Source organism: Salvelinus alpinus, chromosome 9 (genome assembly GCF_045679555.1).
Source record: "Salvelinus alpinus chromosome 9, SLU_Salpinus.1, whole genome shotgun sequence".
NCBI lineage: Eukaryota > Metazoa > Chordata > Actinopteri > Salmoniformes > Salmonidae > Salvelinus > Salvelinus alpinus.
The window spans coordinates 19950473-19965490 of record NC_092094.1 but is presented as its reverse complement, the minus strand read 5'-3'; the positions used below and the strand labels follow the sequence as shown (position 1 = coordinate 19965490).

The window sequence follows — 15018 nt, the reverse complement described above, 5'->3', positions numbered from 1 at the left end:
TGATCAAATACTTATGTCATGCAATAAAATGCAAATTAATTACTTAAAAATTATACAATGTGATTTTCTGGATTTTTGTTTTAGATTCCGTCTCTCACAGTTGAAGTGTACCTATGATAAAAATTACAGACCTCTACATGCTTTGTAAGTAGGAAAACTTGCAAAATCGGCAGTGTATCAAATACTTGTTCTCCCCACTGTATATATATGCACATTATCGAACAAAACATAAATGTATTGTGTAACATGATGTTATATGACTCATCTGATGAAGAATTTCAAAGGTTAGTGATTAATTCTATCTCTATTTGGGGGTTTTGTGCAAGCTACCTGTGCTGTGAAAGAAATGTCTGTGCTTTTTTGTATTTGGTGGTGAGCTAACATAAATATACGTGGTGTTTTCGCTGTAAAACATTTAAAAAATCGGACCTGATGGCTGGATTCACAAGATGTTTATCTTTCATTTGCTGTATTGGACTTGTTAATGTGTGAAAGTTAAATATTTCAAAAAAATATTTTTGAATATTCCTTTTCAGTGGAATGTGGGGGGACCCCGGGGCTAGACAGGTTAAAAAATGAATACAGTTACTGTGACACTAGCACAGACCGTAAGGTTAGATGAGATGCAATCCTTATCCTACCTGCTGACTTGTTTGTCACATATGTGATGTGTGGAAGAATTAATGCCACTCCACTTAATAATCTCACACAGGGCAGTGAGCTGTTAAGGGCCAGTTTGCAACCCATCTGTTCTCAGCTGGAGAGGGAAGGAGAGGAGAGATGAGGAGAGGAGAGATGAGAGAAGAGGGAAGGGGAGGAGATATGAGGAGAGGGAAGGAGAGGAGATATGAGGAGAGGAGAGATGAGGAGAGGAAAGATGAGGAGAGATGAGGGAAGGCGGGGAGAGATGAGGAAAGGAGGGGGAAGGGGAGGGGAGAGGAGAGGAGGAGATATGAGGAGAGGAGGGGAGAGATGAGGAGAGGAGATGATACATACAGAATGAGCCTTAATAAGTGATGGGCATTCTGCGCTCTGGACCAAGCGTCCCTCTTATCAGTGGTGGAATGATGACTGGGGGCCAGATGTAATTGCTTCAAAAAGACAAGCTAAACATTGGCTTTCTCCTGGCTGACCTTTAGAATGAACACAGCATGTGGACAGACCACACACAACCAGAGATGGGAGGGAAAGCACTAGACTGGATAGGATACTATTGTTGGTTGTTGTGTCTGGTACAGTTTTGGTACCACCCACACACACACAGTTAGTCATCATAATACCTGCTCACAAATCGGCAAATGTGTGGTATAAATGTGCACACACACACACACGCACATACACACGTGCACACCCAATCCTTCATATCACACACACAGAAATCCTGAATCAGTAAGAGCTTTCAGTGGGCCTGGCAAATTAAACAAAGGTGCAGCAGTAACATGCCTCTGCTCTCAGCCTTGTAATAAACATACTTACTGATTTAGATGGAGATTGATTTTGGTCAATTTTACACGATCATACACACACACACACACACACACACACACACACACACACACACACACACACACACACACACACACACACACACACACACACACACACACACACACACACACACACACACACACACACACACACACACACACATCAGTGCAGCAGCTTTAGAGTTGGCAAGCATCATGTGGGGAGGCAGAGTGCTGAGAGCTCTTCCCTTGTGTGTTACAAGGGGACATAGAATGCTGTCGTCTACAGGCTAAATATCTGCTGTTTGTATGCCGTTAGTCTAGACAGTCTGCTCTTGGTTGCGTTATGATACAGTTTTATATGTTAATTGCTTGGAAATCCTAGACAGTGTTTTCTATAGCTGCATTCAAACACCTCAGAACTCAATGCATTGAATAGTTAATCTTGGGGGCGGATTCCCATTCTGCTCCTGTTATTCTGAACTATGCACCTCCCCAAGGCTTTTGTTTGTACTTATTTTGGTCCAATAGAATGAGTGAAAAATAAGCTACATCATGTATATTTTTATTTCCTGTTTTTGACCGACTGGAGCTTAATGTATCCCATTCTGCCCTCTGACTAATGCTGCCTGAGTGATGCCTGTTTATTTATGGGATTTTGAGTGTTTCAGTCTGGCAGCCTGGCAGAGCAAAGGGAACAAACATTTTCACAATGTAAAGATATTGTTGTTTAAACCTAATAGACGATATACAGCAGGCTTTCCTACTGGAAATGTGCAAGCACTGAAGGAGCATTATATATCTAATTTTATCGCTCAGATGTTGTGCACATACACACACACATTCACAGGCAGACACATATTCATACACAGACAGACACAGACAGACACACGCAAAGCTCTCCTGAGCTTGTTAAGATGACGCTGAAGAGGATGGCTGAGGTTTTACATGCCCGTAACCAATTGCGCTATTTTGTTAGTTTTTTTGCGTTGTTTGTAACTTATTTTGTATATAATGTTGCTACTACCGTCTCTTATGAACGAAAATCACTTCTGGACATCAGAACTGGGATTTCTCACCACAAACTGGAAGAAACTTTTTCATTTAACGAGTCCGATGAGAAAGATATACTGCTCTCCCGGGAACAGGCTCAGATCCCAGTAATTTGTGTGAAGAGAAGGTGGAGGAAAAGAGGATGCAGATCGGGCTGCCTTTTGTCAATCCGTAGGCGAGCGAGTAAACTCCCACTGCCATCAATTCTACTTGCTAACATGCAATCGTTGGAAAATAAAATTGATGACCTTCGATTACGATTATCCTACCAACAGGACATTAAGAACTGTAATATCTTATGTTTCACCGAGTCGTGGCTGAACGACGACACAGATAATATAGAGCTGGAGGGATTTTCAATGCACCGGCAGAACAGAGAAGCTATGTCTGGTAAGACGATGGGTGGGTGTGTGTGTCTTTTTGTCAATAACAGCTGGTGCGCAATGTCTAATATTAAAGAAGTCTCGAGGTATTGCTCGCCTTAGGTACAGTAACTTATGATACGCTGTAGACCACATTATCTACCAAGAGATTTATTGTCTATTTACCACCACAGACCGATGCTGGCACTAAGACCGCACTCAACCAACTCTATAAGGCCATAAGCAAACAAGAAAATGCTCACCTAGAAGCGGCACTCCTAGTGGCCGGGGACTTTAATGCAGGCACACTTAAATCATTTTTACCACATTTTTACCAGCATGTCACATGTGCAACCAGAGGGAAAAAAACTCTAGACCACCTTTACTCCACACACAGAGATGCATAAAAAGCTCTCCCCCGCCCTCCATTTGGCAAATCTGACCATAATTCTATCCTCCTGATTCCTGCGTACAAGCAAAAACTAAAACAGTAAGTACCAGTGACTCACTCAGTATGGAATGGTCAGATGACGCAGATGCTATGCTACAGAACTGTTTTGCTAGCACAGACTGGAATATGTTCCGGGATTCATCCAATGGCATTGAGGAGTATACTACCTCAGTCATCGGCTCAATAAGTGCATCGCCGACATTGTTCCTACAGTGACCGTACGTACATATCCCAACCAGAAGCCATGGATTACAGGCAACATCCGCATCGAGCTAAAGGCTAGAGCTGCCGCTTTCAAAGAGCGGGACACTAATCTAAATATACTAACTTTAAGAAATCCCGCTATGCCCTCAGACGAACCATCAAACAATCAGTCAATACAAGATTAAGATTGAATCCTACTACACCGGCTCTGACGCTCGTCAGATGTGGCAGGGCCTGAAAACTATTACAGACTACAAAGGGGAACCCAGACGCGAGCTGCCCAGTGACACGAGCCTACCAGACAAGCTAAATGCCTCTTATGCTCGCTTCGAGGCAAGCAACACTGAAGCATGCATGAGAGCACCAGCTGTTCTGGATGACTGTGTGATAACGCTCTCGGTAGCCGATGTGAGCAAGAACTTTAAACAGGTCAACATTCACAAGATGGATTACCAGGACGTGTACTCAAAGCATGTGCGGACCAACTGGCAAGTGTCTTCACTGACGTATTCAAATTCTCCCTGACTGAGTCTGTAATATCTCAAGCAGACCACCATAGTCCCTGTGCCCAAGAAAGAGAAGGTAACCTGCCTAAATTATTACCGCCCCGTAGCACTCACGTCGGTAGACATGAAGTGCTTTGAAGGATGGTCATGGCTCACATCAACAGCATCCTCCCAGATACCCTAGACCCACTCCAATTCGCATACCGCCCCAACAGATCCACAGATGATGCAATCTCAATTGCACTCCACACTGCCCTTTCCCACCTGGACAAAAGGAACACCAATGTGAGAATGCTGTTCATTGACTACAGCTCAGCATTCAACACCATAGTGCCCATAAAGCTCATCACTAAGCTAAGGACCCTGGGACTAAACAGCTCCCTCTGATACTGAATCCAGGACTTCCTGACGGGCCGCCCCCAGGTGGTAAGGTTATGCAACAACACGTCTGCCATGCTGATCCTCAACACGGGGGCCCCTCAAGGGTGCGTGCTTAGTCCCCTCCTGTACTCCCTGTTCACCCACGACTGCCTGGCCAAGCACGACTCCAACACCATCCTTAAGTTTGGTGATGACACAACAGCCTGATCACTGACGACGTAGAAACAGCCTATATGGAGGAGGTCAGAAACTTGGCAGTGTGGTGCCAGGACAACAACCTCTCCCTCAACGTGAGCAAGACAAAAAAGCTGATCATGAACTACAGGAAAATAAGTGCCGAACAAGCCCCCATTCACATCGACGGGGTTGTAGTGGAACGGGTCGAAAGTTTCAAGGTCCTTGGTGTCCACCTCACCAACTAACTATCATGGTCCAAACACACCAAGACAGTCGTGAAGAGGGCATGACAACACCTTTTCCCCCTCAGGAGACTGAAAAGATTTGGCATGGGTCCCGAGATCCTCCAAAAGGTCTACAGCTGCACCATCGGGAGCATCCTGACCGGTTGCATCACTGCCTGGTATGGCAACTGCTCAGCATCCGACTTTAAGGCGCTACAGAGGGTAGTGCATACGGCCCAGTACATCACTGGGGCCAAGCTTCCTGACATCCAGGACCTATATACTAGGCTATGTCAGAGGAGGGCCAAAAAAATTGTCAAAGACTCCTTAACATGTTCTTCTCTCATGTCACACCCTGATCTGTTTCACCTGTCTTTGTGATTGTCTCCACCCCCCTCCAGGTGTCGCCCATCTTCCCCATTATCCCCTGTGTATGTATACCTGTGTTCTCTGTTTGTTTGTTGACATTTCGTCTTGTTTGTCAAGTCAAGGGTTAGAGGCCGGTTCCCCTCTACTGGGATTCTCTGCCGCTAACCCTATTACAGTGGCTGAGTCACTGGCTTACTGGTGCTCTTCCATGCCGTCCCTAGGAGGGGTGCGTCACTTGAGTGGGTTGAGTCACTGACGTGATCTTCCTGTCTGGGTTGGCGCCCCCCCTTGGGTTGTGCCGTGGCGGAGATCTTTGTTGGCTATACTCGGCCTTGTCTCAGGATGGTAAGTTGGTGGTTGAAGATATCCCTCTAGTGGTGTGGGGGCTGTGCTTTGGCAAAGTGGGTGGGGTTATATTCTGCCTGTTTGGCCCTGTCTCCGGATGGGGCCACAGTGTCTCCTGACCCCTCCTGTCGCAGCCTCCAGTATTTATGCTGCAGTAGTTTATGTGTCGGGGGGCTAGGGTCAGTCTGTTATATCTGGAGTACTTCTCCTGTCTTATCCGGTGTCCTGTGTGAATTTAAGTATGCTCTCTCTAATTCTCTCTTTCTTTCTTTGTCTCTCTCTCGGAGGACCTGAGCCCTAGGACCATGCCTCAGGACTACCTGGCATGATGACTCCTTGCTGTCCCCAGTCCACCTGGCCGTGCTGCTGCTCCAGTTTCAACCGTTCTGCCTGCGGCTATGGAACCCTGACCTGTTCACCGGATGTGCTACCTGTCCCAGACCTGCTGTTTTCAACTCTCTAGAGACAGCAGGAGCGGTAGAGATACTCTTAATGATCGGCTATGAAAAGCCAACTGACATTTACTCCTGAGGTGCTGACTTGTTGCACCCTCGACAACTATTGTGATTATTATTATTTGACCATGCTGGTCATTTATGAACATTTGAGCATCTTGGCCATGTTCTGTTATAATCTCCACCCGGCACAGCCAGAAGAGGACTGGCCACCCCTCATAGCCTGGTTCCTCTCTAGGTTTCTTCCTAGGTTTTGGCCTTTCTAGGGAGTTTTTCCTAACCCCCGTGCTTCTACACCTGCATTGCTTGCTGTTTGGGGTTTTAGGCTGGGTTTCTGTATAGCACTTTGAGATATCAGCTGATGTAAGAAGGGCTATATAAATACATTTGATTTGAGTTGAAGACTCGAGGCTGTAATCACTGCCAAAGATGCTTCAACAAAGTACTAAGTGAAGGGTCTGAATACATTTTTAGATTTTATGTTTTTGCAAAAAAATCTACAAACCTGTTTTTTCTTAGTCATTATGGGGTATTGTGTGTAGATTGATTGGGGAGGAAAAAAACAATTTAACACATTTTAGAATAAGGCTGTAACGTAACAAAATGTGGAAAAAGTCAAGCAGTCTGAATACTTTCCGAATGCACTGTATTTATTAAAAGTCCAAACTAAGTCCAAACTAAGTGTGAAATAAATAAGTCATAGCTAATCTACATAGTCCACTGATCTATCCACTATGACTCCACCTACCTTTGACCTTAATCATGAAAATTCACCTCTCTTACATTGAAACTTGGATTCCAAGTTTCTTTTCCATTTAAGCAATCAGGTGGTCGTTGACAAGTCTTGGTTTTTATCATTTGTGTTGCATACTATCACAGAAGAAGTGAAGTCTAAGAGGGCTCTACCGTGGAGGTTAGGTTGGAGATGAATCACTGTTACACCGAAGTAGTTCAGTCTCCTGCGTGCTGAGCTCCCTGGGTCTAAAAATGGCACAGAGCTGTCCCACGACTCCCAAACAGGGTATGTCGCAGGGGGGAAGGATTTCAGGGTAGCACACCACTCCACAACACACCAGACTACACAACATACCAGTCAACCGTCCCGTGTCGACCAGAGAACTGTCTGCTCCTCATCCTATGCCTGAGGGATGAATATCTATAGAAAGGGCTTTCTTTGTGTGGCTTCTATCGCAGATGGACCAGAATGCCTCAGGGTGGAATCCACAATGCAGTATACAACTATAATCAGTATAAAACACCGTACTGGACCCCACTTGTTAACCACATATTATCACCCCAGGATATGACATACAACTTTAAACATCCTCACATCCACCATGTTTAATGTGACATGATAAGACGATCTTGTTATTCTGTGGTAGCAGTGCACCTTATATTTTTGTTGATCTTCATATACAGTTACAGTACAGACATGGAGTTATTTTAAGCCGTGCATCAGAGGAGGATGCCTCATGCAACAGGGAGCCAGAGCACGTTTTCCTCATATGTGTTTGAGCTGTGTTACAGAGTGATGTGTTCTGTAGAGAATAACAGGAAGCAGATGGAGAGAACAGGCTTTGAGGTCGCCTAGCTTCCCTTTGTTCGAAAACCATCTGCCTCTCCCACTATGCATCCAAGATCCCCTGTCTCTATGGATGAGCAGCACTGACTCTGAATCACAGGCAGCCTCCACTGTCTGTTCTCCCTCCATCCTCCAGAGTGGAGCCAGGGGGAGAGAAGCCAGGGGGAGAGAGGCCTCAGAGTGGGGCCCAAGCCAAGCTCCTGCTCGAGGGACCCAGCTGGACTCTCGAGGGGCCTGTGGAGTCTGGCCCTCCTGCCTGTCTGGATATTGACAGGCTTTCATCTAAAAGCAACAATGCCAGCTCATTCACCCTGGTCAAGCCCCAAATTAATCACATCTTTTGTTCTAGGGACTACGGGGCCTCTCACCTAATCACTTACAGAATCACTCTGTGGTGTTGCACTTGGAGGAGAGGAGACACGAGGGACATCTGAAACAAGATAGAAAGAGAGACAGAGAGAGAGAGAGTGCTCCTCACATCAATGCATGTTTTTATAGTGGCCAGATAGAAGCTCCTTAGTGACTGTTTGTGTGTGCAATTAAGGATTGATTACTCTCTTGTGTGTTTATGTGTAGTTCCTATGCAAACGTGATTAGCACTAGAAAAATAGAAGACAAGAGAAACACTGTGCACAGCTGCGTTTGTTCACATGCTGTTGGTACATGTGTGAATAGACAAAGGTGACTTACACTGCAGTCAGTGTCAACATCAACAAATTGAAAACACATTCTAGATGTGACGTAGGGACTTCCAAAGAGCCATAGACCTGCTTTAACCCAATCCTCTCCTGTCCCATGGGCCGGTTGCTCACTCGCTGACTAAGCATTGAATAATTGAATGGTGTGACTATCTGTGTCAAATGGGGCAGTTTGTGGTAATTGACCATGATGACCGTGACCGAGGCTTTGCATTCCAGTTATTCAGTAGTCATGACTGGTTGAGCTCTCTTTCTATGAAAGAGTCATCTCATCCCTGAGTGGGTTAATTGTCTGTGTGTGGGGGGGTGTACAGTTTGTTCATCGGTGTGCTGTGTTGTTTCAGTGGAGATGGGATGGGGATCAGCTGTCAGTGTCTGTGTGTGACGCAGGAGGTGGCCAGCTGTCAATGGAAGGATGGTTATTGTATACATCTTCTGCTGCTAAATCTCCTTATCTCATTCACACACACACACACAAACACAAACACACACACAAATAAGTAATGCTATACATGTACTGACTCGACCCCCCTCCACACACAAATGAACAGCCAAACCCCACCAACCATGAAAGCTGGTCAAACCTGAAAATGTAATAACTAAATCATCAGATTGTATGTACATACACTTTTTGTTGGGGAGCTTTAACTTCATTCACATTAAGCTCTCTCTTTCAGCGGAGCCCTTGCTTATATTCTGTATTGAGCTCCCTTCCTGTATTAAGATCTGCTCTGGAGCAGAAGGGATTTAACAATGACAAATTACCACTATCTACAAACACACCTCAAAATGCTGCATGCGGCTTATTCCACACTAATAAATGTATAAATTGTTATTAAAGTGTGGTAGAAAAATGGTGCATTGAGAAAGAAGTCTATTGAAGGTAGTATGACCACAAGTAATAAAGGCTGGTATCTTATCAATGAGTCATCCTTCTGCTCAAATGTTGTGGACATGATGATGATAAGGTGGAAACAGTGTTCCTGAATTATTCATTCACCAATCAGAGAGAACCTTTCTCAAGCTCTCTGGGAGAATCATTCAACTGGGTTTGGTTTTGAGGGAGTGTGGTGCTGAGACTATTACATCTGAGAGGACACAGCTCTCTGTCCAGACTTTTCCCACTGGGCAAAAAGTGGCTGAATCAACATTGTTTCCATGTCATTTCAACAAAAAGAATGTAATGTGATTATGTTGAATCAACATGGAATACTGATTGGATTTGCAAAAAGTTATCAATGTAAGGGTCTTTTTTCATGTAACTTTTAACCTAAAACCAATGATATGGTGACATTTTTGTTGATTTCACGTTGAATTCACATTAGTTGAAAATTCAACCAAATCAAAACTAGACGTTGAACAGACATGTGTGCCCAGTGGGCTGTCTCTCAGACATGCACCAGAAGCACTTTCACATAGCAATATGATTATTGGACAAAATTATTTACTTTTATGTTATGTCAGTATTATACAATAAAGAAATGTTGTAAAATGAACATATACATTTCTCATGAAAAAGTCCTAATAAAAAAAGACATAGCACAATTTGACAGTTAAATTCAAATCTGAGCCCTGAGCGTCATGTCCCTCTGCAAACTGACCAGACAGCATTTTTCTTCCTCTGGCAGATGCTGGCTGTATTGGAAGATTAACAGCCTTATTTGGCGTGACCAGCGCTCCCAGTACAGCATACGGATGCTGAAATCATATACACTGATTGTACAAAACATTATGAACACCTGCTCTTTCCATGACATAGACTGACCAGGTGAATCCAGGTGAAGCTATGATCCCTTATTGATGTCACTTGATAAATCCTCTTCAATCAGTGTAGATGAAGGTGAGGAAACAGGTTAAAGAAGGATTTTTAAACCTTGAGACAATTAAGACAGTGATTGTGTATGCGTGCCTTTCAGAGGGTGAATGGGCAGGACAAAAGATTTAAGTGCCTTTGAGCGGGGTAGGCGTACCGGTCTGTGTCAAGAACTGCAACGCTGCTGAGTTTTTCACCCTCATCAGTTTCCCGTGTATAGCAAGAATGGTATATATCGTGTGGGTTAGCTGAACTCATATCCCTGAGCATGTGTGCCAAATTTCATCACTCTGAGTCAAACAGACCAAGAGATAAACATGTGCCTGTTATAGCGCCACTGTGTGGTCGATATGAATGTTCTTGCATATGTTGAGTCTTGGCAGTGTTTGCAACATGTGGACCAACTTCTCTTACAATACAAATATGATTGCATTTATGTGCCAGACCACACCCAAGTGAATGTTTATTGGTCAATAAATGAACATGTTTTAGGTACTGGTGTGGAACATGTTTTAGGTACTGGTGCGAGTGACAATTAATTGAACACATACACACATGGATATGATGGCGGCAGGTAGCCTAGCGGTTAGAGCGTTGGGCCAGTAACCGAAAGGTTGCTAGTTGGAATCTTTGTGCCGACAAGCTAAAAAATCTGTCAATGTGACCTTGAGCAAGGAACTTAACCCTAATTGTTCCAGTGTTGCCGTTGATAATCACATTGATTGTACTCCATAAATGATGGTGTCTTGTCATAGAGTAAGCCCTTAATTCACATGTGGAACTCATTCCACAGAGGGTTGAGGGTCTCCGGGGTTTCCGTCCTCCGCTGTACTTGATTGATGAATTAAGGTCACTCATTAGTAAGTAACTCCCCTCACCCGGTTGTCTAGGTCTTAATTGAAAAGAAAACCCCAAAACCAGCAGAAACTAGGCCCTCCATGGCATGAGTTTGACACCCCTGACTTAATTGATTCCCTTCTCTGACAAGAGGCCTCTTCATGTACTAACTCCTATCCCAGGCATGTTCTGACTAAGACCTGCTGGTTGATATGGCAGTATGAGATATTTGATGAACCATTGAGTGTTGCAGAAGCTAAGAGAGAGAGTGTAGTGTGTGGCTTTTTTTAATACTTTTCTGTGCCAGTAGACAACCGAGTACAATCTGATTTAATTGCATACTCTAATCTTCTGCACTTGACCTGGCATTACATAGAACCTTTATATACTCAAAAATAAATAAATGCAACATGCAACAATTTCAATTACAGTTCATATGAGGAAATCAGTCAATTGAAATACATTCGTTAGACCCTAATCTATGGACATGACTGGGCAGGGGTGCAGCCATGTTGGGGCTGGGAGGGCATAGGCCCACCTACTTGGCAGCCATACCCACCCACTGGGGAGCCAGGCCCAGTCAATCAGACTGAGTTTTTCTACAAAAGGGCTTTATTACAGCCAGAAATACTCCTCACCCGCCCTCAGAAGCACCAAGCCCCCCTCCCCCCACCCGCCCTCAGACGATCCCGCAGGTGAAGAAGCCGGATGTGGAGGTCCCGGGCTGGTCTGCAGTTGTGAGGCCGGTTGGACGTACTGCCAAATTCTCTAAAACAACGTTGGAGGCAGATTATGGTAGAGAACCGAACATTCAAATCTCTGGCAACAGCTCTGGTGTACATTCCTGCAGTCAGCATGCCAATTGCACGCTCCATCAAAACTTGAGACATCTGTGGCATTGTGTTGTGTGACAAAAACTGCACATTTTAAAGTGGCCTTTTATTGTCCCCAGCACAAGGTGCACCAGTGTAATGATCATGCTGTTTAATCAACTTCTTAATATTCCACACCTGTCAGGTGGATGGATTATTTTGGCAAAGGAGAAATGCTCACTAACAGGGATGTAAAGAAATTCTTACACAAAATTTGAGATAAATAAGATTTTTGTGCATATGGAACATTTCAAGGAATATTTATTTCAACTCATGAAACATGGTATCAACACTTTACACATCGTATATATATTTTTGTTCAGTGTGTTTTTCATAAGGCCAGGTAATCCTGTTTCAGTCTGTTTCCTTTAGTTTGGTACCCAATGAATACAACCTTGGTGCTGTAGAGGTAGCTGTTACAGGTGTGAATAGGAGCCACCTTTCCAACATGGCCGGTATCCAGGGGTCATTGGCTGTTGTTGATCAATGCTGTCATTCCCTCAATCAAGCATCAAGCCAGGATTCCTTTGTCATGACAAGTCAGCTTGGAGCGCTGTGTGAAAACCTGTGTCAGGAGAATGGGAACACAGTGTCTATCGATCAGAGACAGGGGCTGAAATATCATTGCACAATACCCTTGAGGCGAGGAGGGACAACCTTGGAGCTTTGTGGGTGATAAGAAGGTACCTAGTGACCACAGGGGACATAGTCTCCTCCACAACCATATCCAAAGTGTATAAGATTTTTTGTTATTAGCTACTTCAGGGATGCTGGTGTCAGATCATTACTACCTCTACCGTTGTGCACTTGAGCAAGGCATTTAACCCAAAAAATTGCTTTCTATCTACGGACGCTGTACCATGGCTAACCCTCTGCCTTTTGAAGAAAAATTCCTTTCTAACCAAACAGACAAAGTTCTGTATCTCATTCTGGTCTATTCCCTCTCTGCTTCCCCAGGCGTTTGGCCAGGCATACTCCAACCAGCGTAAGGTGGCGGAGGATGGCGAGATCAACGAGGAGTCGCTGCTGCAGGAGTCAGCGTCAAAGGAGGCCTTCTACATGGGCCAGCTGCTGGAGCTGCAGACGGATCTGAAGCTGAGCCGCTCCGTGGCGTCCAACGCGTCCAACGAGAGCGAGAGGCTCAACACCGTGCTTCAGGAGCACAAAGAGGTAGAGACTTTTGTCCACTGATGTCACTCTCTCACACCTCTGACTAGTGTCATGCTGTAATACATTTTGAGCTGTAGTATGGTATTTGGGTCAAAAGTTTTTTTTTTTTTTTTACAGAATAATTAGTATTTCTCTTTTTTTTCTCCACTTTTGATCCAAAAACCGTGCTACAGCTAAAGCTGTATTACACTTTTTATGTTCCCATGAGTGTTACATATGCACTTTCAGTTTTTTTTGCAATACATAATTGTTAAAAATGTGATTGTTACAAGATTGTTAAATTTAGTCATTCAGTGCACCCATGAATGTAAACAAAAAACTGAGTGTTATGTAAAGAAATGAATAGTAAAATATGAATAAATGCATGGTCTCAAATATTTAGGTTTTAGGTTTTTAGGTTTTATTTATTCGCGCCAAAGAAAAGAAGTGAAAGACAAAACAGTACAGATTTTTTAAAAAGAGTAAAAATTGTGTGCAGGTGGGGTTAAAAGCCCAAAATGGCAACAAAAAAAAGTTTGTTCAATCAGTTAAACAAAGCATATTAATTATAATTGTACATGATTTACAATTGGTCAATTGGTCAAATATTCAACATCTATGAGGTCAGAAGTTACATTATAATGATTTTTTTTTTCTTCACTTTTCACTGCAATTTATGTTAGGGAAATAAAAACCATGTGAAATGTCTCTTATCAGCTGAGCTTCTCTCTGCATTTTTTAGACAATAAAATAATGTCATAGTTTTTTTACATTAAAAATACTGGTTGTATGTATGACTTTTCTCACTTAAACATGTTTTACAGGCGACTGCTTGTGCACCCATGTGAAAACTTGACTTTCAATCTTAAGTATTGAAATAAAATATTAATAAAGTTTCCGATAATTCAACATTTTTATTGTTTTGTAGCAGTTGTATGATGTCACATCCTGTCAGATCAGCATCGTAATGTGATTTGATCCAAAATTGTGACTTTTTTCGGTTGCACCAAACGATAATCATTAAGGACATTTTTCCAGACAAAAGTATTTAAAGTATTTAAAAGCTTTCTGCATAAACTGTCTTACCCATATAGCAGTATAGTGGTATACACCTTACAAAATCATGCTAGTATAATATTTGTTGACCATTTTATTATGATTTAAGATGTTTTATTAACATTTATCTACATTACCTTTGCCTTCGGACGGTTGCTCCTAATCCCATTTTTTTTACTTCAGAGCACCAAAAGTAACCATTTTTTTCCTTCACATTTAACCATTAACTCTTTTAGAACTCATATAAAAGAGAAAAGTCAAAATTACATTATGTAGAATTTGTAAACATTAGTTCTTGACTTTGGAAAATATTTCATTCGGACACCAACATTTACACGTCACGTCATTGGCCCTTTTACATGTTTTCCTGTGTAGGCTACTGTGAATCCACAAAATGAGGTTATGTACTCAATTTAGCCTACAGCCTACTGTAATGTCACACATTGAGATATTATTTGTAGATTAACATGAGGTGCATCTTGCTACCCTGCTGATAGGGACCAGCTGTTTGGTGTCAAACTCTGTGTGAGGTACAGTAGCGGGCACAGGGTCACTCTAAAGGGCGGATAGGGGTCATGCAGAGAGTCACTGTGTGGAATGTGTGTGGAGTGTGTGTGCAAGCGTACGTGCCTGTGTTTGTGCGCGTGGTGCATGCCTGTGTGTGTGGGGGGGCTACGTACATGTGCTTGTCAGCAGAGGCAGAGGGGTTCAGTCCGGGGTCAGACGCCGCTGCGGACATGACCCCATTGTGGAGGGCAAATCCGGTGCTAAGCTAGGGAATAAGAAAAATGCCCTGAGCTCGGCACATGTGCATCCCTGAGTGAGCCAGGCTGCTCTCTCATCACACAGTACAGAACAAACTGTGCCCTCCCAGCCCGGGGGTGGCAGCAGTTCATTCACTAGTTAGATTAGATGCTTCACACACTGTTGGCAGGAACCGCTGGGGTTGCACAGTCACTGTTTGTGTCTGCTCACTTGTCATTCCAAGCATTCCAAAAATGTGAGTTCAGTTATTGTG

General features: G+C 43.5%; 1 protein-coding gene across 2 annotated transcripts in view; it reads left to right on the top strand.

Annotated features, from left to right (window-relative positions):
- Positions 1–15018, top strand: part of LOC139583964 (protein bicaudal D homolog 1-like) — an 83904-nt gene that overhangs the window by 28081 nt on the left and 40805 nt on the right. For both annotated transcript variants that reach the window (XM_071415429.1, XM_071415428.1), the window contains exon 3: positions 12753–12965. In XM_071415429.1, coding sequence (XP_071271530.1) covers positions 12753–12965 — 213 coding nt within the window. The remainder of the gene's footprint in view (positions 1–12752; positions 12966–15018) is intronic.